The sequence below is a fragment of the Capricornis sumatraensis genome, chromosome 15 (assembly GCF_032405125.1).
Source record: "Capricornis sumatraensis isolate serow.1 chromosome 15, serow.2, whole genome shotgun sequence".
Classification (NCBI taxonomy): Eukaryota; Metazoa; Chordata; class Mammalia; order Artiodactyla; family Bovidae; genus Capricornis; species Capricornis sumatraensis.
In genome coordinates this window covers 29,208,865-29,233,291 of record NC_091083.1, presented here as the reverse complement: position 1 = coordinate 29,233,291, position 24,427 = coordinate 29,208,865, and the positions used below count along the sequence as shown (strand labels likewise).

Here is a 24,427-nt window from a genome sequence, read left to right as displayed (position 1 = left end):
ACTGTAGCCTGCCAGGCTCCTCTGTCCATGGAGTTCTCCAGGCAAGAATACTAGAGTGGGTTGCCATTCCCTTCTCCAGTAGGGTCTTCCCCACCCAGGGATTGAACCTGGGTCTCCTGCACTGCAGGCAGATTCTTTACCATCTAAGCCACCAGGGAAGCCGCAGACCACCCTTACCCACTCTTATTTTATACTGTCACTTTCTGTACATATCCATATTAATAGCTAACATTTATTGAGCATTTTCCATGGATCATTAATTGTAATAAGTTTTAAGCACTGCACACAATCTTTACCACAATCCTGTAAGATTTATTATTATGCAACCCATTATTCTGAGATTTATTATTATTATCCCCATTTTACAGAAAAGAAAACTGAGACAAAGAGAACTGGAAGCTGAAGCTAAGGTTTAGGAGCTCTTTAGTGTGAGGCCAGGAGAGGTGCCTACATAAATGGACTCTAGAGCCTGTGATCGTAAGCACTATTTCCTGCCTTGCCAAGCACTCAACAAACTTCAGGACATGTTTCATATACTTTCTATTTCTTTATATTCATTTCCTCATTAGATTGGGAGCCTCTAATGGGCAAGGCAGTATCAAAATTATCTTTTAAAATCTAGCTAAGTATTCATGAATAAATAGTTAATGAAGGCCTTAATTTATAATTGTGCAAAGCACTTTGCTTCCATGATATTGGAATGGGCTTTAAAAATGAAGATCCAGGGAATTTAGAAAAGATAGATTGGTCTCTCAGAATATGTTTCAACTGGCAAGGAATTTAGTATATGAGTACACTGATTTTTTAAAGTTATTTTTAGCATACTTAATATGTAACTGGCTTTACCATTCAAATAAGCATAAATAAATGTAAGTGCCTCAAAAGAGGAATGGTGCTGTGGTATTCATTAAGCATTTTATGTCTCTTAAGGCATACACAAATATGTTATAATCTCTCTAGCTGTTCATCATAACTCATAATTAGTTCTGCTGCCACCAGATCGGGTAGGAGGCTATTTAAATAATATTTCTTAAGAAGCACAGAAAAGAAGACTTCTCTTCAGCTGAACTATTTTTCTTCCCATACGTACCCTGACCACCACTCTGACATATACATTTATACATTTGCAGGCACACACATACCCCTAAACCGTTACACACGAGTTGCTCCTTGGGTCAAGGCACTAAGGAACGCTGTTAAAATGCAAAACCATGTAGTGATACAAATGAGCAGAGATGAAGAAGACATAAATCCATTTAAATGGTACCACATGAGGACCTCCCTGGTGGTCCAGTGGTTAAGACTCTGGTACTTCCATTGTAGGGGGCCAAGGTTTGATCCCTGGTTAGGAAACTAAGATCCCACATGCATACTGTGCAGTGTGGCCCAAAAGACAAAACCAAAATGGTTACCATGCAATAACTTAGTTTATTCAGTTAACTAGTAGGCACTAAGCAATAATGATGTATAGGACATGTAAAGCTGTGATGAGGCACAAAGAAATGAAGAAAAATGAAGAACACACACTGACCTAGAACTTGGATTACTACTCTTGGGACCAGAGTTGGTAACATCTACTTTTTTAAATTTAAGAAGAAAAAAAAACTGCATTGTAATCATATGACGGATATGCTTAGTTGCTTAGTCGTGTCCGACTCTGTGACAGTACAGCACAATAGCTGAGAGTTAAAATGAGTTACAAAGTCAAACAGATCTGAATTGTTGATCCTAGATTCCCCAAATAACAGTGAATGGGTTTCTTAAATTCTCTATGCTTTTGTTTATTCAAATATAAAATGAGGATAATACCAATGTACATGTTGGCTATAAGAATTATAACTCTAAAGTCACAGCCTATCATGTCATATTACTTCATTTTGATCACAACACTTACTAGCCACATGATACAGTCTTCTTTTTCTTTTACTGTCTATCTCTACCAGCCCCACACTGGAATATATACTCCTTAAGGGCACTGATCTTATTTGTCTTGTTCATCCCGGCATTCTCAGTCTGGTTCAAGCACTCAACAGATGCTCAGCAGGTGGACGATGAATGGAAAGAAGGAATGGAGGAGGCAGGAGGAGAGGGAAGGAATGAGAAGAAAAGGTGAGAGGAAGAGGTGAAAATGGAGAGGGCTAAAATAAAACTTTAAAAATGGCGGAAATGTGCTGGTGAAAGCTGATTAAAGTAATTACGTTAAAGTTTCTCCCATCATTTAGCATATTCTACATGATCACTTTTATGGGCTCCATATTTAAACGCATGGATGGTCTAACCCAATTGTGAACACTTAATTGTCCCCAGTTTGTCTGTACTATAAATAGTGCTATGATACACACACATACACCTTGACTATATTTTTAAGTCCCCATACACCTATATGATCAGTGCGTTCTCTGGGCAAAAACTCTATTAGCCTTTGCCCTGCTTCATTCCGTACTCTAAGGCCAAATTTGTCTGTTACTCCAGGTGTTTCTAGACTTCCTACTTTTGCATTCCAGTCCCCTATAATGAAAAGGACATCTTTTTTGGGTGTCAGTTCTAGAAGGTCTTGTAGGTCTTCATAGAACCATTCAATTTCAGCTTCTTCAGCATTACTGGCTGGGGCATAGGCTGGGGCATGGCTGGGATTACCATGATATTGAATGGTTGGCCTTGGAAACGAACAGAGATCATTCTGTCATTTTTGAGACTGCATCCAAGTACTACATTTTGGACTCTTTTGTTGACCATGATGGCTACTCCATTTCTTCTAAGGGATTCCTGACCACAGTAGTATATATAATGGTCATCCGAGTTAAACTCACCCATTCCAGTCCATTTTAGTTCGCTGATTCCTAGAATGTACATGTTCGCTCTTGCCATCTCCTGTTTGACCATTTCCAATTTGCCTTGATTCATGGACATGACATTCCAGGTTCCTATGCAATATTGCTCTTTACAGAATCGGACCTTGCTTCTATCACAATGGTGTGATCACTCATCTAGATCCAGACATCCTGGAATGTGAAGTCAAGTGGGCCTTAGAAAGCATCACTATGAACAAAGCTAGTGGAGGTGATGGAATTCCAGTGGAGCTATTTCAAATCCTGAAAGATGATGCTGTGAAAGTGCTGTACTCAATATGCCAGCAAATTTGGAAAACTCAGCAGTGGCCATAGGACTGGAAATGGTCAGTTTTCATTTCAATCCCAAAGAAAGGCAACATCAAAGAATGCTCAAATTACCATACAATTGCACTCATCTCACACGCTAGTAAAGTAATGCTCAAAATTCTCCAAGCCAGGCTTCAGCAATATGTGAACCAGGAACTTCCAGATGTTCAAGCTGGTTTTAGAAAAGGCAGAGGAACCAGAGATCAAATTGCCAACATCTGCTGGATCATGGACAAAGCAAGAGAGTTCCAGAAAAACATCTATTTCTGCTTTCTTGACTATGCCAAAGCCTTTGACTGTGTGGATCACAATAAACTGTGGAAAATTCTGAAAGAGATGGGAATACCAGACCACCTGACCTGCCTCTTGAGAAACCTATTTGCAGGTCAGGAAGCAACAGTTAGAACTAGACATGGAACAACAGACTGGTTCCAAATAGGACAAGGAGTACATCAAGGCTGTATATTGAAACTTTGCTTATTTAACTTATATGCAGAGTCCATCATGAGAAACACTGGGCTGGATGAAGCACAAGCTGGAATCAAGATTGCTGAGAGAAATATCAATAATCTCAGATACGCAGATGACACCACCCTTATGCAAGATAGTGAAGAGGAACTAAAAAGCCTCTTGATGAAAGTAAAAGAGGAGAGCGAAAAAGTTGGCCTAAAGCTCAACATTCAGAAAACGAAGATCATGGCATCTGGTCCCATTACTTCATGAGAAATAGATGGGGAAACAGTGGAAACAGTGACAGACTTTATTTTTGGGGGCTCCAAAATCACTGCAGATGGTGACTGCAGCCATGAAATTAAAAGATGCTTACTCCTTGGAAGAACAGTTATGACCAACCTAGATAGCATATTCAAAAGCAGAGACATTACTTTGCCAACAAAGGTCCGTCTACTCAAGGCTATGGTTTTTCCAGTGGTCATGTATGGATATGAGAGTTGGACTGTGAAGAAAGCTGAGCACCAAAGAATTGATGCTTTTGAACTGTGGTGTTGGAGAAGACTCTTGAGAGTCCCTTGGACTGCAAGGAGATCCAACCAGTCCATTCTGAAAGAGATCAGCCCTGGGATTTCTTTGGAAGGAATAATGCTGAAGCTGAAACTCCAGTACTTTGGCCACCTCATGCGAAGAGTTGACTCATTGGAAAAGACTCTGATGCTGGGAGGGATTGGGGGCAGGAAGAGAAGGGGACGACAGAGGATGAGATGGCTGGATGGCATCAACGACTCGATGGACATGAGTTTGAGTGAATTTTGGGAGTTGGTGATGGACAGGGAGACCTGGTGTGCTGTGATTCATGGGTTCGCAGAGTCGGACACGACTGAGCAACTTAACTGAACTGAATTGATGCACCTGTATGATTTCTTCAGTACAGAGTTCTCAAATTGAAACTGTGCATTTTATGTTTATTAAACAACACCCCAAATCTCATCCAAAAGTTTCTACCAATTTACACAACCATCGGCAATGTATTGGAACACCTAATTTCTAACATCTTTACCAAAATAGGGAATTATTGTTATAAAAGTATCTGTCATTGTTTGAATTTGCATTTCCTTATTATTCATGGTTATAGACAATATATTTTTATGTTGTTTTATAAACTGCTGATGGATATTCTTTGCCAACTTTTCTATTAGATATTTTTCTATTTCAGTTTGATTATTAAGAGAGCTTTATCTGTTCTTAGAGTGAGAACATTAATCCTTTACCATTATATCATACCAAAACATTTTTTTCCAATTTGTTTTTTCAATTTTAATTGTTTAATTACTTAGTCCTAAAGCTCACCCTTTACAATTCAAAATCCTAGTGACCAGAAAAAGTAGACATTCTTTACTCCTAATTAAAGTAGCTTTGAGGAAAGGTAATCTATAAGTGAGTTAAATAATTTCCATAGTAACAAGAGGAAGAAAAGATTTGAATCTCTAAACTCAAGCAGGGAGACTAAGCTCTACTTAGAGCTCATAAAACATTTTCTTGTTAACAAGGTACACTAGGGGATGCATGCTGTATGCTGAGATGAAGGCCATAATTTTTTAAGATCAAATTTCTTCTGGCACTTTTATTAATATACACCACACATACTTGTCAGAAGAAAAGTAAAAATGAATAAGAGTTGAAAGCATTATATTTTATTTGAAATACACTTGCCTTAAAATATTTAGGGAAAATAATCTGTCAAAATACATTTTAGATTGTGTCAAGTTCAAACTACTGGAGGACTGGCTAGTAAATTATGGAATGGGATAACTCCTAGTAAACTCATTATATTTTGGATAGATAGAATAGTTCATCATCTGTAGAAATCCTGAACTTTGATAGAATTCTTTAAGAAGTGAGACAAAATCCTTAGACAAATCCTTAGACAAAACAGTTTTATAGCCATGCTTCCCACAAAGGCCCTTCAACATCAGTAGGTTGTCTTCCTTTACTTGCCCCCTGAGCCTGAAACTCCTAGTCAAGGGGAGAAGATATGTGCTACTTATGTCACTAGTTTCCCTGATAATACCTATGGCTGCTTAAGTTATCCAAGAAAGCAATCAGTTTGCAGAATAAATCCATTTGCTGCCTCTGAACCCTTTTTAACAGTTCTCCAATAAACTGTTGGAAGGTGGCAATCGTGTTTTAGCTCAAGTCCCACTGATCATTAGAATGATGACTAATCCTACTTAAACAGTATCTGTATTTTAAATAGGAAGGCTTTGAAGCTTCCTGGAAAGCTGGAAAATTTTCAAGACTAAAACATGTGAAGCACTAGCACTTTGGGCACAGTGGCTCTGATGTTTGGAATAGGGGGGCTTAGGGCATGCTTCCTCGATCACACTCTGCCCTGCACCTAATTATAAGGCTGGGGCTGGGCCTTCAGGCTTCTTATGTCCTAAGGAAGATCATTTGAAAGTTAATTCAGAAACCATGATTAGGCATTCCAATGGTTAAGACTTCACCTTCCCATGCCGGGGGTGTGGGTTTGACCCCTGGTTGGGGAGTTAAGGTCCCGCATTCCTCGGTGGCCAAAAATCCAAAACATAAAACAGAAGCAATATTGTAACAAATTCAGTAAAGGCTTTAAAAATGGTCCCCATCAAAAAAGAAAGAAAGAAAGCATGATTATACTTCTCTAACTTTCAAGCCTAGTGCTTCAAGTTTCTTCATATATATACTTAAATATACTCCGAGGAAACAAAAAAATATGTAAATAATATCAGGCATCATATTATAAAATCAAACATTTCAGTACAAATGATTATTTCTTATATTTTCACCTCCTATAAGAACAAAACTGTTAAATTAAACGTTGTGATACTTTTGCCTTTTGGTAACTCTCGGAATGGTTGAGAAATCCTTTCAGTGAATGAGTCCTTATATACATGTAAGACATAAAAAAATTCATCTCACAGTAGCTAGTGTGATAAGGTTCCTATTTGTAGATTCAGTACCCACCCCCCCACAAATGGCTTACTACATGAATCAGGCTAGATTTTAGAGTATATACATTATTGCTGTTGTTTTCCAAACTCTTGAGTGTCCCCATTTTACATGAGATAAAAGCCATTTAGAGAGAATGATTGCTGATTAGGTACATAACATGTAACCTTAGGGTTACACAACTAGAAAATGAAAGCACTAGGATTTTAACTCAAACTTTTGGACTCAAAACCTTTGCAATATAAAAAGGGAGATAAAACATAAGGAACAGCTTTACAGAGATTAAAAACAGTTGCTGGATTTTAGAATATCATGAAGGTAAGGGCAGCAGCTTTGCCAGTGCTGAAATCTGAAAGAGTGAAGCAGAAGACAAACTTAGAAGCTTCTTAAAACACAAGGAAATATTTAAAAGATAATACAGTGAGAATGTGAAAAAGAAAAAAAGCCTGGAGATCCAACATATACTTAACAGGAAGTCCTAAAAGAGAAGCCTAGAAGAACTAGGGCAGCAGAGATAATATAAGAATGAACATAGAATAGATTTCCCAATATCAGAAGAAAGCTCAGTATGAAATCTGAGAGTAAGGATCATATTTTTTGCAAACTCAGTGAAGAAGAACCATATTATGATGGTAAAAGTAAAGAAAGAAGTCAATAAGCATTCAGATGGGAGATTTTGTTCCATAAAACACAAGAAGTGGGCAATCCTAGAAACTGTCAAAAATGTTCAATTCTAAAAGATACATGAAGCAGCAATAATGGAACTCTGAAAAATATATAATCCCCAAGTTCTTCCCCTAACCAAGGTGTTGTCATGTAAAAGCCACAGTTGGTGGGTGGGTCAGATATAACATAGGTACAAAGTTACCCTTTTCTGAAAACTTGAAGATACAGATATTTAATAATGATAAAAGATGAGTCAAAGTTAGAACTCAAAGGCAAAAATATCACATTTTGAAAGGTCTTATGATGAGCTACTAAACCAAACAAACATTTGGAAGAAGTCTAAATCATAAATCTAAATGCAGTGAGAGCCAAACTATATTAAAGAACTGCTTTCCCTTTGAAATTAATGATGGCTTTTATTGAAAATTGACTGAAATGAATTATAGATTAGATGTAGTAAAATGGGATGGGGGAAATGAGGAAAAATAAAAGTGCCAAATTTCTCATTTACATTCAGAAAAGTGGAGTGAAAAATAAAAGAACCAAATTTCTCATTTATATTCAATAAAGGAGAGTGAAAATAAATGTTGTGGTATTGTGTGATATTTTAAGAGTTCGACAGAATTAAAATGTCTGGTAAGAGTCAAGCTCAACGTTGTAGACCTCAGGAAAACAGAAACGGAGGGAAATATTACCTATCATAAACCAACGAAAATACATAACATCATCTATGTTCAGTGTAACAGTTGGCCAATATTAGAACAAAGTTTCAGAAGAAAATTCTGTAAATTTTTATATATTTTTTTCCAAAAAATTTATAGAAGTTTTCAGAAAACTGTGGAACTTCTATAAAACCCCTATAGACAGCTGCACTGAAGATACTAGTTCTTAACTTTGAACCATTCTATTCTTTTTCATGTATTATGCTACACCTCCCTTCCATGATGTCAGGGAAAATGAAATACATGAAAGAGCTAAGCATAAAAGGAAAATCACAGACTTGTTATTAATTCAGATTATAAAAGATAATATATGAGAGTATCCATATAATTGAAAGACAATACAAATCATAAAATCAATTTGTAAAAAGTGATATATCATAAGGGAGACAAAAGTTTGAAAACTACAAAACACTGCTGAAAGAAATGAAAGAATACATCAATAAGTATAAAGACATCCTGTGCTCATGGATTGAAAGACTTACTACAGTTAAGATGACAATCTAGCCAAAGGAATTTACAGATTCAGTGCACTCCCTATTAAAAGATTTCAGTAACGTTTTGACAGAAAAACATATCCTAAAATTCAGATGGAATCTCATGAGACTCAAAAATGACCTTGAAAAGAACAAATTTGGAGGCTTTATAGATCTTAATTTCAAAACTTACTACAAAGTTATAATAATCAAAATAGTATAGTCCTTACATAAAGGCATAGATCAAATGGAACAGACTCGAGTTCAGAAATAAACTCACATGTGTATGGTCAAGTGATCTTTCATCAAAGTGCCAGGACCACACAATGGGGAAAAGATATTCTCTTCAACAAACAGTGCTGAGAAAATTAGGTATTCAAATGCAAAAGAAGGAAGTTGGGCCCTTAACTTACAACAAATAACAAAAATTAACTAAATCTGGATTGAAATCTAAATGCAAGGCCTAAAGTGATAAAATTCCAAGAAAACACAGCAGGTAAGCCTCATGACATTAAATTTGGGAATGATTTCTCAGATATGACACCAAAAGTACAGGCAATCAAAGAAAATATAGGTAATTTGAGTCCATTAGAGCTTAAAACTTTTAGGCATCAAAGGAGAGTTAAAAGAGAACCCATGGGATGGAAGAAAATGTTTGCAAGGCATCTATGTGATAAGTGTAATATTCAGAATACATGAAGAACTCCTACAACTCAGCAATGAACAACCAACCAATTCAAAAGTGAACAGAAGACTCGAATAGACATTTCTGCAAAGAAGATATACCAAAAAGCACATGAAAAAATGCTAGACTGCTAGTAACCTGTAGGAAAATGCAAATCGAAACTACAATGAGAATTCACTTCAGATTGATTAGGATGGTTATTATAAAACAAACAAACAAACAGGAAAAAAAAAAAAACAGAAAATAGTGAGTGCTGGTGAGGATGCAAAGGAATTGGAACCCTCATGAACTGTTGGTGAAAATATCAAGTTGTCTGGCCTCTGTGGAAAATAGTTGCAACCCCATGGACTGTAACACACTAGGCTCCTCTGTCCTCCACTATCTACTGGAGTTTGCGCAAATTCATGTCCCTTGAGTCAATGATGCTATCTAACCATCTCATCCTCTGCTGCCCCCTTCTCCTTTTGCCCTCAATCTTTCCCAGCATCAGGGTCTTTTCCAATATTACTCATCAGTGAAAAGAAATGAGCACGAGGTGGCTCAGTCAGTTAAGAATCTGCCTGCAATGCAGGAGACGTGGGTTTCATCCCTGGGTCAGGCAAGATCCCCTGGAGAAAGAAATGGCAACCCACTCCAGTATTCTTGACTGGAAAATTCCATGGACAGAGGAGCCTGGTAGGCTACAGTCGATGAGGTTGCAAGAGTCGGACATGACTTAGCAACTAAACCACCAAAAGAAATGAAGTTCTGATACACGCTACAACATAGATAAATATGGTAGGTGAAATAAGCCAAACACAAAAAGACAAATGGTATAAAAGTCCACTTATATGAGGTACTCTGAAAAGACACATTTATAGAGACAGAAAGTAGAACAAAGGTTACCAGGGATTAGGAGAACAGCGAGTTTTTTAATGGTTACAGAGTTTGGTTTGGGATGATGCAAAGGTTCTGGAAGTGAATAGTGGTGATGACTGCACAGTGATGTGAATGCATTTAATGCCACTTAATTGTACAGTTAAAGATGGTAAATGTTATGTTATGTGTATTTTACAATTAAAAAAAATAATATAGTTCTCCTTTTCGCACCAAAATAAGCATTAGAACATCATAATTAGCTTAGCAGAATTTCAGCCACATTCTACATTAAAACATCTAATTTTCCAAACCAAAAATGAGCACTTATAAAATCACTTGTCAATTAATTTCTAAATTAAAAAAAGAAATTATTACAGGACTGGAAGGGAAAATATAAACTGTAGTATGTTCCCTTTAAAAAATGACTATCACTATTTTTTCCAAACCACTGAGCTCAAACAAAACATGTTAAAATAGTACTAAGAATAAATCAAGCAAAAGATTATTTTCAGAAGTGGAATAAGCTGTTGTACCTTCCAGTATACCTTCTTTCTTAGAAATTTTCACTCAAAAATAAATTGTACTAACACTTCACATTATTAAGCTGTAAGAAGCTATGCTCTCTCTTCAGAATAGCTAATAGGAAAAGATGTGACTTGTCATAATATTTGGTAAAAAAAAAAAGATAATTTCTAAATATTTAATATTCAGGATATTTAAAATACTATTTTAAAAATTGCCACTGCTTTAGAAGAACTTGCTGAGCTCAAAATCACTCACAGTTTATTGACAGATTTATTCTTTAACCCAGGACAAATGCATATAATTATTTCCTTAAATGTTTGTCCACAGAAATTTAATTTACTCTGTGGTACTGTATCATCAGCCTTAACCAAAAGCATAGCAGAATCTAGTTTGTGTTTAAAATGATACAATATTAAGTAACCTTTGACCAGTGATTGCTGGTACCTACCAACTATAGAGTTGATATGTTAGGCGTAAGCAAACCTCATTGAACTTAAGATACTCATAACGAGACTAAATAATCTGGTTTTAGAGCCTGCACACTTATCCGTGAAAAGCAATAAATATCACAAATCTTTCTACACATGAAAAAAATTAATGCTATGTTGGGAACTGGCTAAAGAAATTCTTCAAGAAGCCAAGGAGATGATATAAACGAATAAACGAGAAACATTCTGCAGAAGAAATTGTTATAATAAAGTTTCATATTTTCAATTCCTGTTTCTCCTGAGAAGCTAAGGAATATAACTTTCATACTCTAGTCGTATTATAGAAAGACTTCGGCTTAATAGAGAAGCAATTAGGATTTGGAACAATTCTATTTGCCTAAGAAGAGGTCGGTTCATAGTAAAAAGGAAGATCATAACCAGGGTACCTGGGTTTACCTTGGCTTTGCGAAAACGGTAGACCACCAGCATGCTCACGAAGTCCAGCAGCATACACAGGGCTTGAAAGGAGATGATAGCCAGTCGCAAGTACTTATCTTCCTGGACAAAGCAGGGCCTGTCGTCAGCACAGTAGGGGCAGCCCTCGCTGCATGGCAGGCAGACGTGGACTTCTTCTGACACATCCCTGGCACTTTCTACAAAATGGTGATCTGGACCCCTTCCTGAAAATTCCAAATAAAACCAGTGTCACTGCACCTTGGAGATAGATGAGACAGAGTCAAAATACATCCTCACTTCTTCATTCATTTTCCCTCTAACTAAAAACCTTTCTTCAACCTTCTTACTCAGAGACAGAGTTTCTTTGCCTTTAGACTCAAACAGAAGTCTTTTCATCCTTTTGATTAAAAAAAAAAGTTATTCAGAACAATTGAGGAAAATTAGCAAAAATGGAATTAAACTCCTCAGAGGCAGGGAACAGTTTTCTGTCTTTTATTTCACTATTTTCCACTCCCTAATGGAAATTCCCTATGGTCACAAAGCATATATATTTGCTAAAGAATTAACCAGAAAAAAAAGGATGAGAAAGTTGTGTCATTCCTGTACCAAGTAATAAATATACACAACACTTTTGGAACCTCTTGACCTAGATGGCACAGAATCTGAAATGAGGCTTTGATTGCTCTTTAATCCAGCAGGGATTTCATCCACCAAGTTCATTAGGTCTAAATTGGATAAAATGGTACTTAATCAACAGTTGTTCAGTGTGCAATTGCCTAATGATGGTGCATCCTCTGCCCAGAGGACAATCCATACTTAACAGGCTATCATGTAATTTCCCTCTCTGCACACCCATAGGACATTTCCACACTATCAACTAACTGCTGTTACTGATCTACCTTTAATTTTGGATTCTTGTGTCTTGGTTATCAAACTTAACTTAGCCCTGAAGCCCAAAAGTAAGAATTCTCTTTAAATGTTGAGTTTGCATACTCGGTCACTTCAGTCATGGCCAACTCTTTGTGACTCCATAGACTATAGTCCTCCAGGTTCCTCTGTCCATGGGATTCTCCAGGCAAGAATACTGAAGTGGACTGCCATGCCCTCCTCCAGGGGGTCTTCCCAACTCAGGGAATGAACCCATGTCTCTTGGGTCTCCTGCGCTGCAGGTAGATTCTTTACCCACTGAGCCACCATTTAGCACTGACAAATATGCAGTTAATAATACAGACTTAAAAATTCTCAAACCTGTTTCCAATCCTGACCTCAACATGAAAGACATGAATATGTATTCTGTTTAGTATGCAACACAACCACACAGCTCAGTATCTAACACGACTTTGACTGACTGAGGAATTTGCAAAATTTGTTCTGGTTAACAGTATTTATAAAACAGAAAGTTTAACAGAAAATCTTTATTACTTTCAACTCCTGTTCATTTCAAATCAGTCACTCAGTTGTGTTTCTTTGCGACCCCATGGACTGAAGCAGACTGGGCTTCCCTGTCCATTACCAACTCCTGGAGCTTGCTCAAACTCATGTCCATCAAGTCAGTGATGCCATCCAACCATCTCATCCTCTGTTGTCCTCTTCTCCTCCTGCCATCAATCATTCCCACAATCAAGGTCTTTTCAAATTAATCAGTTCTTCACGTAGGGTGGCCAAAGTATTAAAGCTTTAGCATCAGTCCTTCCAATGAATATTCAGGACTGATTTCCTTTAGGATGGACTGGTTTGATCTCCTTGTAGTCCAAGGGACTCTCAAGAGTCTTCTCTAATACCACAGTTCAAAAGGATCAATTTTTCGGGGCTTAGCTTTCTTTATGGTCTAACTCTCACATCCATACATGACCACTGGACTCCTGCTGAAGGTTCACATTCTTTATAAAATATATTTTTGTCTTCATTTCTTCCTCAATAAACACAATAGCAGACATAATTGAATATTTTTTTGTTGGTGCAGGATATATTACTGCTTAAAACTCTTCATTCTGTTACACAGTGAAAAGTGTATGAATTTCAGTGTCCAGCAGATAAGGCTCCCGTTCCTAGACAGCTCTGAGACATTAGGCAACTCACCTGACCACTTTGGGTCTTAACTTATTTCTGTATGAAATATGAATTGCTATGGGATTAAATGCAATAATGTATGTAAATCACAATGCCTGGCTTTCTCTTCTCCAAATCTGGGAGATGCAAAGAGAAATTAGGAATCCATTGGTGTTTTAAAGAAAGGCATTACTGCTCAAAAACAAGCAGGTTACAAGAAAGAACTGAGACATGGAGGGAGTCCGTGGGAATAAGTCCCATTGCAGACAAGTTAAATTTGATGCCCAACTCATTGTTCAGGAGAAATATACAACAAGAAGTGAGAAATAATGCAAGACTAGAGTCTGGGAGAAGAATTAATATCAGTGAAAGAACCCACAGAGAGCTCTGGGAGTAGACAAACTATTTATTAAGGATTTCAAAGAGGAAGAATCTAAACGTCTAGAAGTTTTCACAATGTCACGGAAGAAAATGGACTTACTGGAACATGCTGGAGTGTGATCAGAGAGGACATCTGAGGAAAGACTATGAAGTTTAATGATTACTGCATCCTTCACTGACCTTTAAGACAGTAGTTTCCAGACAGTGGCAGAGATTGAAATTAGGTGTCAGAGCCGAAAGGATAAATATATGATAAAAATAGAATATAGTTTCAATAAATGTTCCATTGAATAAAAAAAAATATTGTCTTGCAGTGCAAACAGACACAAGCAATCAACAAAACAAGTAAGTAATTTAGTCTGTTAAAACTGAGCAGTGCTGATAGAGCTAATATTTTATAGTAACTATAAACAGAACATAATCTCAAAAAACTGCACATCACTAGTTTATACACCTGTAATATGTAATATTGGACAGAACTATACTTCCATTTAAATAAATAAATACAGTTTGAATAATATTAAAACACATACACCCACACCAAGTGAGAACTACAGAAAGGAAAAATGAGTGGAACAAGGTCAGGGCAATCAGACATGCCAGAGTGAGAATAATAATTTTAAATTAAGTGGTTAGGATAGACCTCATTCTATAGGTGATATCTGAGCAAAGACGTGAAAGAGGTAAGGGAGTTAGCTACTCTGACCTGTAGCCAGTACAAAGATTCTGAGGGGGGTACATACCTGGCACACAGAAGGAAGTACAGAGTCTAGTGTCACTGGAGTGGATTGAGTGTAGGGCAGTGTGGCGGAAGGCAAAGTCAGAGAAGTAACAGGTTCAGATCATACATGGCTCCCTGGGCCACTGTAAAGGCCTGGATTCTTCCCTCAGTAAAACAGAGAGTCACAGCAGGGTTCTGAGTGGGTAAGTGACATGATATGCCTTGTGTTGTTAAAGGATTACTTTGATTATGAAGAATACACTGCAGCAAGTAAGGGTAGAAGTGGGGAGATTTGTAAGAAGCTGTTGAGAATAATCCTGGAGAAGGCAATGGCACCCCACTCCAGTACTCTTGCTTGGAAAATCCCATGGATGAAGGAACCTTGTAGGCTGCAGTCCATGGGGTCGCGAAGAGTCAGACACGACTGAGCGACTTCACTTTCACTTTCCACTTTCATGCATTGGAGAAGGAAATGGCAACCCACTGCAGTGTTCTTGCCTGGAGAATCCCAGGGACGGGGGAGCCTGGTGGGCTGCCGTCTCTGGGGTCACACAGAGTCGGACACGACTGAAGTGACTTAGCAGCAACAGTTGAGAATAATCCAGGTGAAACTCGACAGCTGCTGGGGCCACAGTGCAATAGTAAAAGCTAGCTGGATTCAAATGCATTCTGAAGGTGGAATCAAAAAAATTTTTCTGATGAGCTGGCTATGGAATGAAGGAGAAAGGAAAGAATCTGGAGTGATTCCCAGGGGTCTGGTATGAACCAGTGAATGGAGGAAGTTGCTACCAACCAACATGGAGAAGAATGGTTCTGGGCCAGTCTTTGGAGAAGACTGCAAGTTCAAACTTGACATTTCAGCATGAAAATATCTACTAGAGACCCAAGTGATAATGGTAAGTACATATCTTGCTATATTGGGTTTGGAATTTGGAAGAAAGGTCTAGAAGGAAGATAAAGATACAAAGGTCATGGGAATTTAGACAGTGTTTAGAGCCAAGAGAAGGAATGCAGACAGGGAAGTCTCCTAGGACATGCCAGAGTTATTGCCACACAAAATCCTTAATCACAGAAAACTTTCCTGGGTTGTGACTCATATTTTTAAAGGGCACTGTGTTATTTCTCTCCACAACTGCAAACATAAAAAGCTTCAACAGAAAAGCAAGCAACCAACCAACCAATAAGTATTTTATCTGGATTTAAATATGACCTCCCACTGCCAAAAGAGCTAAAGCTGCGGTCCTGGTTTGGGTCTTCCTAAAGCTGAGCCTGAGACAATGATCTGGATACAGATAACTTATTTGGGAGGTGATTTACCATATGACCCTGCAATCCCACTCCTGGGCATATACCCTCAAGAAAACATGGTCCAAAAAGATACATGCACCCCGATGTTCATAGCAGCACTGTTTACAATAGCCAAGACATGGAAGCAACCTAAGTGTCCATTAACAAATAAAGATGTGGTACATATATACAATAGAATGTTACTCAGCCATTAAAAATAATGAAATAATGTCGTTTGCAGCCACATAGATGGACCCAGATATTGTCATACTGCGTGAAGTAAGTCAGACAGAGAAATACAAATATTGTATGATATCACTCATAAGCACAATCTAAACAATGATACAAATGAACTTATTTACAAGACAGAAAACAGAATCACAGACTTAGAAAACAAACTTATGGCTACTTACTTATGGAGGGGAGGGTGGAGGAAGGCATAGAGAATTTGGGACTGACATGTATATACTTGGAGAAGGCAATGGCACCCCACTCCAGTATTCTTGCCTGGAAAATCCCATGGATGAGGAGCCTGGTAGGCTGCAGTCCATGGGGTTGCGAAGAGTCGGACACGACTGAGCGACTTCACTTTCACGCACTGGAGAAGGAAATGGCAACCCACTCCAGTGTTCTTGCCTAGAGAATCCCAGGGATGGTGGAGCCCGGTGGGCTGCCGTCTATGGGGGTCGCACAGAGTCGGACACGACTGAAGTGACTTAGCAGCAGCAGCAGCAGCAGCATGTACACACTGCCATATTTAAAATGGATAACCAGCAAGGACCAACTGTAGAGCACAGGGAACTCTGCTCAGTATATTGTAATAACCTAAAAGGGAAAATAATTTGAAAAAGAACAGATACATTGATATGTATAACTGAATCACTTTGCTGTACGCATGAAACCAGGCACTGTAAATCACCTATACTCCAACAAAAAATAAAAAGTTTTTTAAAATTGATTTTTTTTAAGTCATTATTAAGTTGGATGTCACTGTAGGTACTGTGGGCTCCATCTTTGCAGGAGTGCTCTAAAAAGTGCATATAACGCTCCTCAGATTTGTCTCTGCAAAGGATGGAGGCGGGAGCATTCAGGCAGCAACCACCAATCCCAGTCCCACTGGTTGACAGCTGTTCCCAGAGGATGTCAGCATGCACACACTCTTAGACAAGTGCTGGGCAGGCTTAGAGGGCTTCAGCGGAAGCCCTGAGGCAGAAAAGAAACTCTGGACACACTTGGCAGAGAGATCCTGGCAGCACGCCCCCTAATTATCATAGGAGCTAACATCTGAGGTATATCAAGGGTATGTGATGCAGGGTTGTAAGGGTGTGTACACGTGTCTGCATGCATGCACACACAAAATGGCTTCTAAGTTTCAAACTCAAACAGAATACAATTTGAATGGTGTCCCCTGTATTTGAAGACCATGCTGACCAGAAGCTGGACTGAGAGAGAAAAGCAAGCCTAGGACTGGTAGGCCTCACAGACAACTCTAATTACGTTGTTAAACACGTTCCTAGATGTTTACAAAGTGAATTACTTTGCAGAAGCAGTTTATTCTTGCCTGTGGTCTTTTCCTTTATAATACTGCATCTCAATCTATTTATTAAAGATAATACAATGAATTCCTCCCAGTTTAAACTATCGCATTTAAAGAGTGGAACCCTCTCCAGTTCGCATTTGATTATGCAGACTGAAGCCGAATCGCACTATGGCGAGACACTCTAATAATCTGGGTTGATCAAACTACCCAAATTGGAGGCTCAATGAGCTTAAATCATCACCAAAGGAAAAAAACCTTAATTTCATGTTAAGGAAAAATAAAAGGCAGAACAGTTTTTCTTTTCACATTTTCCTAAATTCAACCACTGATATTTTTAGTGTATTGTCAAAAGACACATAAGGCATTCTGCAACACTCTAAACTTTTGGGTTTAAATCAGTTATTTGTTTCCTTTTGGTAAGACATACCCAAGGGTTAAGAAAAAAAAAAAGAAAAAACATTTCTCCAGCAATTAAAAATGGAGTATATTCTCTGTGAAATTTATTTTTGTGTGTATTAGATGCCAGGATTCCCTGGTACTTCAGCTGGTGAAGAATCCGCCTGCAATACAGGAGACCCTGGTTCAATTCCTGAGTCAGGAAGATCTCCTGGAGAAGGGATAGGCTACCCACTCCAGTACTTTTGGGCTTCCCTAGTGATTCAGGCAGTAAAGAATCCGCTTGCAATGAGGGAGACCTGGGTTTGATCCCCAGGTTGGGAAGACCCCCTGGAGAAGGGAAAGCCTACCCACTCCAATATTCTGGCCTGGAGAATTCCATGGACAGAGGAGCCTGGCAGGCTACAGCCCATGGGATCACAAAGAGTTGAACACAACTGAGCAACTTTCACTTTCATTAGATGCCATGACCAACTCAATGGACATAAGTTTGAGCAAGCTCCAGGAGATGGTGAAGGACAGGGAAGCCTGGCATGCTGCAGTCCGTGCGGTCGCAAAGAGTTGGAGATGACTGAGAAACTGAACCAACACAACAAAAATGCACATAATTAAATTACCTTAAATATATGCATATAAAGTAGGCTTTCTTCTTTCATTCTTTCTTTTACTAGAAAATCTTATTTCTAAATCAGACTTACATACCATCTGCATGTGAGAGAAAGATAGACATTTCTTTCATTGACCCAATTTTGTTGCACATCTTTTTCCTAATTATGGTCCCCTTTACATTCGTCTATTTTGTTGTTCATAAATCAAGGTTCTTTCACAGTGATCACAATGTCCTCCACTCCTAGCTTACCAGAGAGACTGCTACTTGTTTAGATTCACCGTGTTGAAACAGAGAACATGAGGGAGAATTCAGGAAAACAAGAATCTCAGATGGTCCTATCTCAAAGTCCATTTCTGGTGTCCAAATGTCAATTACCCTGCCCCATTATTGTCTTTACCAACCTATTACCTCGAGACCCATAGGAACACAGAGAATGGTTCATCCAGACCCACTCTGTCTCTGTTCACGTCTCTCCCTCATGCTCCAAGCCCTTATGACTCTCTTTAATTGCCTGTGTTCCTCTGCCGTGTTTCCTGCTAGAGTTTTGGAGATCCATATGCTCCCAAATAAACTGAAAACTCTGTAAAATAAGACTATGGTTTTATACTCTTATTTTCAAACCTGGATTAAAATGACGAAACACCCAGTATATACTGGGCTATAAAATATCATCATGAGTACAGGAAACATCACAGAGAAGCCCATACAATCCATTAAGTGGATTCTTTCCTCAAGTAGGATTCTTTCCTCAAGTAGGATTCTTTCCTCAAGTAGGACTAAAATAATCAAAGTGAAAGTTAAGTTGCTCAGTTGTGTCTGATTCTTTGTGATCCCATGGACTGTAGCCTGCCCAGTTCCTCTGTCCATGGGACTCTGCAGGCCAGAATACTGGAGTGGGTTGCCATTTCCTTCTCCGGGAGATCTCCCCTACCCACAGATCAAATCAGACACTCCTCCATTGCAGGCAGATTCTTTACCAACTGAACCACTAGGGAAGCAAGTAGGACTAAAATAATAGCTAGCAGGTATTATGCCGACTAAAATAATAGCAGTTAGATACAGGGTTGGAAATTGACATAACTCCAAATAATTCTATATTTCCCGATATAAGGTAATACTACATTGGTTAAATGAGTGTTTCAGTATTCATGGAGAAAAAGAAATTTCTTAGAAGATAAATTATGATATCATTTTATTATTTGTACTCAAAATAATCACAAGATCAACTCACAAATGCCAAACAGTGAAGTGCTGTCATGAGAAACTTCTTTTTAATAATTGCCTTCACTTTACATATGGACTATGAAATCATGAGATGCCATAAGGGGCACAAAGTGTTAAAATGGAGAGAAAGCAAAATTAAAAGTAAGATACTTGATTTCTGAAGCTCAAAAAGAAACTAAAATTAAGAATACAGCTTTTTACCTTTAAGTGTTTCTTGTAGGATACAAAGCATGATTAAGTAACCTGGTTCCAAAAATATTTCATTAATTTATGTTGAAGTTCTCTATCTAGGACAAGAGAATATATGAAGCTAGTAGAAATCATACTACTATAGATAATAATAATGGGCTTATTGTTCATCTACTGAATGGCACCTTAAGTTTATGATGGTTTAAAATGTTAAGTTCCTAGAGAACAGGAACATGAATTATATACCTCTTTATATACTCAGCACCAAACAGTAATTTATACATACTGGATAGTTAGGAAATAAATGGCAATGATCAAAGTGATCTCTCAAAAGAATAAATTAACTGATCTGTAATATAAATGTTTAGTTGAAAATACATTCAACTCAATAAATCATATTCTCAACTCATTCATGCATAAAAATTTATTCAAAATTATATTTTTCAAGATGCTAGACATAAACTCGGAGAAGTCAATGGCACCCCACTCCAGTACTCTTGCCTGGAAAGTCCCATGGACGGAGGAGCCTGGTGGGCTGCAGTCCATACGGTCGCGAAAGGTCGGACACGAATGAGCGACTTCACTTTCATTTTTCACTTTCATGCATTGGAGAAGGCAATGGCAACCCACTCCAGTGTTTTTGCCTGGAGAATCCCAGGGATGGGGAGCCTGGTAGGCTGCCCTCTATGGGGTTGCACAGAGTCAGACACGACTGAAGCGACTTAGCAGCAGCAGCAGCAGACATAAACTAGAAAGATATGTTAAGAATATAAGCTATTACTTATTGACTTTTAGAAATCCACTTTGATGATAACTTGATTCTGAGCAACTTGAAATATTCTCCATGCATAGAATCTCAATGATGACGACGTCAGTCCCTCAGTCCTGTCCAACATTTGCGACCCCATGGACTGTAGTACATTAGGCTTCCCTGTCCATTACCAACTCCTGGAGTTTACTCAAACTCATGTTCATTGAGTCGGTGATGCCATACAACCATCTAATCCTCTGTCGTCCCCTTCTCCTCCCACCTTCAATCTTTCCCAGCATTAGGGTCTTTTCCAAGGAGTCAGTTCTTCGCATCAGGTGGCCAAAGGACTGGAGTTTCAATTCAGCATCAATCCTTCCAATGCATATTCAGGACTGATTTCCTTTAGGATGGACTAGTTTGATCCCCTTGCTGTTCAAGGAACTCTCAAGAGTCTTCTCCAACACCACAGTTCATACACATCAATTCTTCAGCACTCAGCTTTCTTTATAGTCCAACTCTCACATTCATACATGACTACTGGAAAACCCACAGCTTTGACTAGATGGACTTTTGTTGGCAAAGTAATGTCTCTGCTTTTGAATATGTTGTCTAGGTTGATCATAACTTTTCTTCCAAGAAGCAAGCATCTTTTAATTTCATGGCTGCAATCACCATCTGCAGTGATTTTGGAGCCCAGAGAAATAAAGTCTGTCACTGTTTCCACTGTTTCCCCATCTATTTCCCATGAAGTGATTGGACTGGATGCCATGATCTTCATTTTCTGAATGTTGAGTTTTAAGCCAACTTTTTCCACTCTCCTCTTTCACTTTCATTAAGAAGCTCTTTAGTTTTTCTTCATTTTCTGTCATAAGGGTGGTGTCATCTGCATATCTGAGGTTACTGATATTTCCCTCAGCAATCTTGATTTCAGCTTATGCTTCATCCAGCCCAGCGTTTCTCATGATGGACTCTGCATATAAGCTAAATAAGCATGGTGACTATATACAACCTTTACATATTCCTTTCCTGATTTGGAACCAGTCTGTTGTTCCATGTCCAGTTCTAACTGTTGCTTTTTGACCTGCATACAGATTTCTCAGGAGGCAGGTCAGGTGGTCTGGTATTTCTATCTCTTTAAGAATTTTCCACAGTTTGATGTGATCCACACAGTCAAAAGCTTTGGCATAGTCATTAAGCAGAAATAGATGTTTTTCTGGAACTCTCTTGCTTTTTCCATGATCCAATGGATGTTGGCAATTTGATCTCTGGTTCCTCTGTCTTTTCTAAAACCAGCTTGAACATCTGGAATTTCACAGTTCACGTACTGTTGAAGCCTGGCTTGGAGAATTTTGAGCATTACTTTACTAGCGTGTGCTGCTGCTGCTGCTGCTAAGTCGCTTCAGTCATGTCCGATTCTGTGCAACCCCATAGACAGCAGCCTACCAGGCTCCCCCGTCCCTGGGATTCTCCAGGCAAGAACACTGGAGTGGGTTGCCATTTCCTTCTCCAATGCATGAAAGTGAAAAGTGAAAGTGAAGTCACTCAGTTGTGTGCAACTCTTTGCGACCCCATGGATTGCAGCCTACCAGGCTCCTCCACCATGGGATTTTCCAGGCGAGAGTACTGGAGTGGGGTGCCATTGCCTTCTCCGTACTAGTGTGTGAGATGAGTGCAATTGTGAAGTAGCTTGAGCATTCTTTGGCATTGCCCTTCTTTGGGATTGGAATAAAAACTGACCTTTTCCAGTCCTGTGGCCACTGCTGAGTTTTCCAAATTTGCTGGCATACTGAGTGAGGCACTTTCATGCATCATGTTTGAGGACTTGAAATAGCTCAACTGGAATTCCATCACCTCCACTAGCTTTGTTCATAGAGATGCTTCCTAAGGACCACTTGACTTCACATTCCAAGATGTCTGCTCTAGGTGAGTGATCACATCGTGGTTATCTGCGTCGTGAAGATCTTTTTTGTATAGTTCTTCTGTGTATTCTTGCCACCCCTTCTTAATATCTTTTGCTTCTGTTAGGTCCATACCATTTCCATCCTTTATTGAGCCCATCTTTGCATGAAATGTTCCTTTGGTATCTCTAATTTTCTTGAAGAGATCTTTAGTCTTTCCCATTCTATTGTTTTCCTTTGTTTCCTTGCACTGGTCACTGAGGAAGCCTTTCCTACCTCTCCTTGCTAAACTTTGGAACTCTTCATTCAAATGGGTATATCTTTCCTTTTTCCTTTGCCTTTCGCTTGTCTTCTTTTCATAGCTATTTGTAAGGCCTCCTTGGACAACCATTTTGCCTTTTTGCATTTCTTTTTCTTGTGGATGTCTTTGGGAAAGCAGAATCCCAATCTGCTTTGCTAAAGCTTAAAAACAAAGATGATACTCAGAACTTTCAGATGAAACAAATACTAACTGAAGACAAACAGCAATTATGAAGTGCTATTAGCTTTGGCAATAGCGGCTTTTCAATTCATTAGATGGGTGATCGCACCCCACTCCAGTACTCTTGCCTGGAAAATCCCATGGTGGAGGAGCCTGGAAGGCTGCAGTCCATGGGGTCGCTAGGAGTTGGACACGAATGAGCAACTTCACTTTCACTTTTCACTTACATGCACTGGAGAAGGAAATGGCAACCCACTCCAGTGTTCTTGCCTGGAGAATCCCAGGGATGGGGGAGCCTGGTAGGCTGCTGTCTATGGGGTTGCACAGAGTCGGACACGACTGAAGCGACTTAGCAGCAGCAGCAGATGGGTGATCAAATAGGCTGCCTTGAGCAAAAGTACAGAGGATACTAGGAGAAGGTTACAGTAGCACCAAGGAACACTGGTGAGTCTAATATATTCACCTGTAAACATGGGCCCATTTAGAGAAATTGTGACAATTGGTAAACACTGTGTTAACCTATCTGCTTACTTAATTCTTTTACACTGACATCGGAACAACACAAAACTGTGGACATTTTTGTTTATATCAGTAAAATTTTATATTTACATAAACTGGTAAAAATATAAACTTCAGATGGGTAAGTAAACCATAGTACATTTACTCAATGGAATTCTATGTAACAAACTGTGTTCAAGAAAACTGTATATACTATTTCAAATGCATATAATATACCAAGTTTTTAAAAGATCATATATAGAGAGACATTTGTATAAAAACTATAAACTTAAAGAATTAACAATAGATTTTCAAACAATGTTTTAAATTCTACTTTTCTATACATTCCGAAGTTTTTTTTTACTGTGTGTACAATACTGGTAATAAACATAAATATTTAAAACGAGGACCCTCTGGATAGCAATGAGCAACAAAGAGGATTTTTGCTCCAAATCCCAAAGAACTAATTAGCCCGCCAATGCTACAATTACTGAAAACTTTTAGACTTCTGAAATTCTGAAGGTGTTCTATTTTCGTAGCTTTTAATTTTGATATATTTCAAAATGTACCCCAGGGCTTCCCTTATAGTTAAGACAGTAAAGCATCTGCCTGCAATGCAGGAGATCCGACTTTGATCCCTGGGTTGGGAAGATCCCCTTGAGAAGGCAACTGCTACCCACTCCAGTATTTTTGCCTGGAGAATTCCATGGATAGAGGAGCCAGGCAGGCTACAGTCCATGGGGTCACAAAGAATCAGACACGACTGAGCGACTAATACACACAAAATGTACCCCAGAAAGTTTTCTTCCTATAGAAGAAAAGCACTTAGTTTCTGATTTAGAAAAGAATGAGGCATGAGTTCAAGGGGGGAGGGTAGATTGAAGCAACAGTTAAAAATTTCAGGTTTTCACAGTATAAACACTAAATAGAAATGTCACTAAGGTTCTGCTGATTAGGACTCTTAAGGGCCAGTAGTATAAAACTGTGTTT

The 24,427-nt window shown here is 38.6% G+C and overlaps 1 protein-coding gene across 1 annotated transcript in view; it reads right to left on the bottom strand.

Moving 5' to 3' along the window:
• The window catches only part of GPR158 (G protein-coupled receptor 158), a 301,443-nt gene that overhangs the window by 120,479 nt on the left and 156,537 nt on the right, over positions 1-24,427 (bottom strand). The window contains exon 4 of the mRNA XM_068987841.1: positions 11,413-11,636. Within this exon, the coding sequence (XP_068843942.1) occupies positions 11,413-11,636 (224 nt within the window). The remainder of the gene's footprint in view (positions 1-11,412; positions 11,637-24,427) is intronic.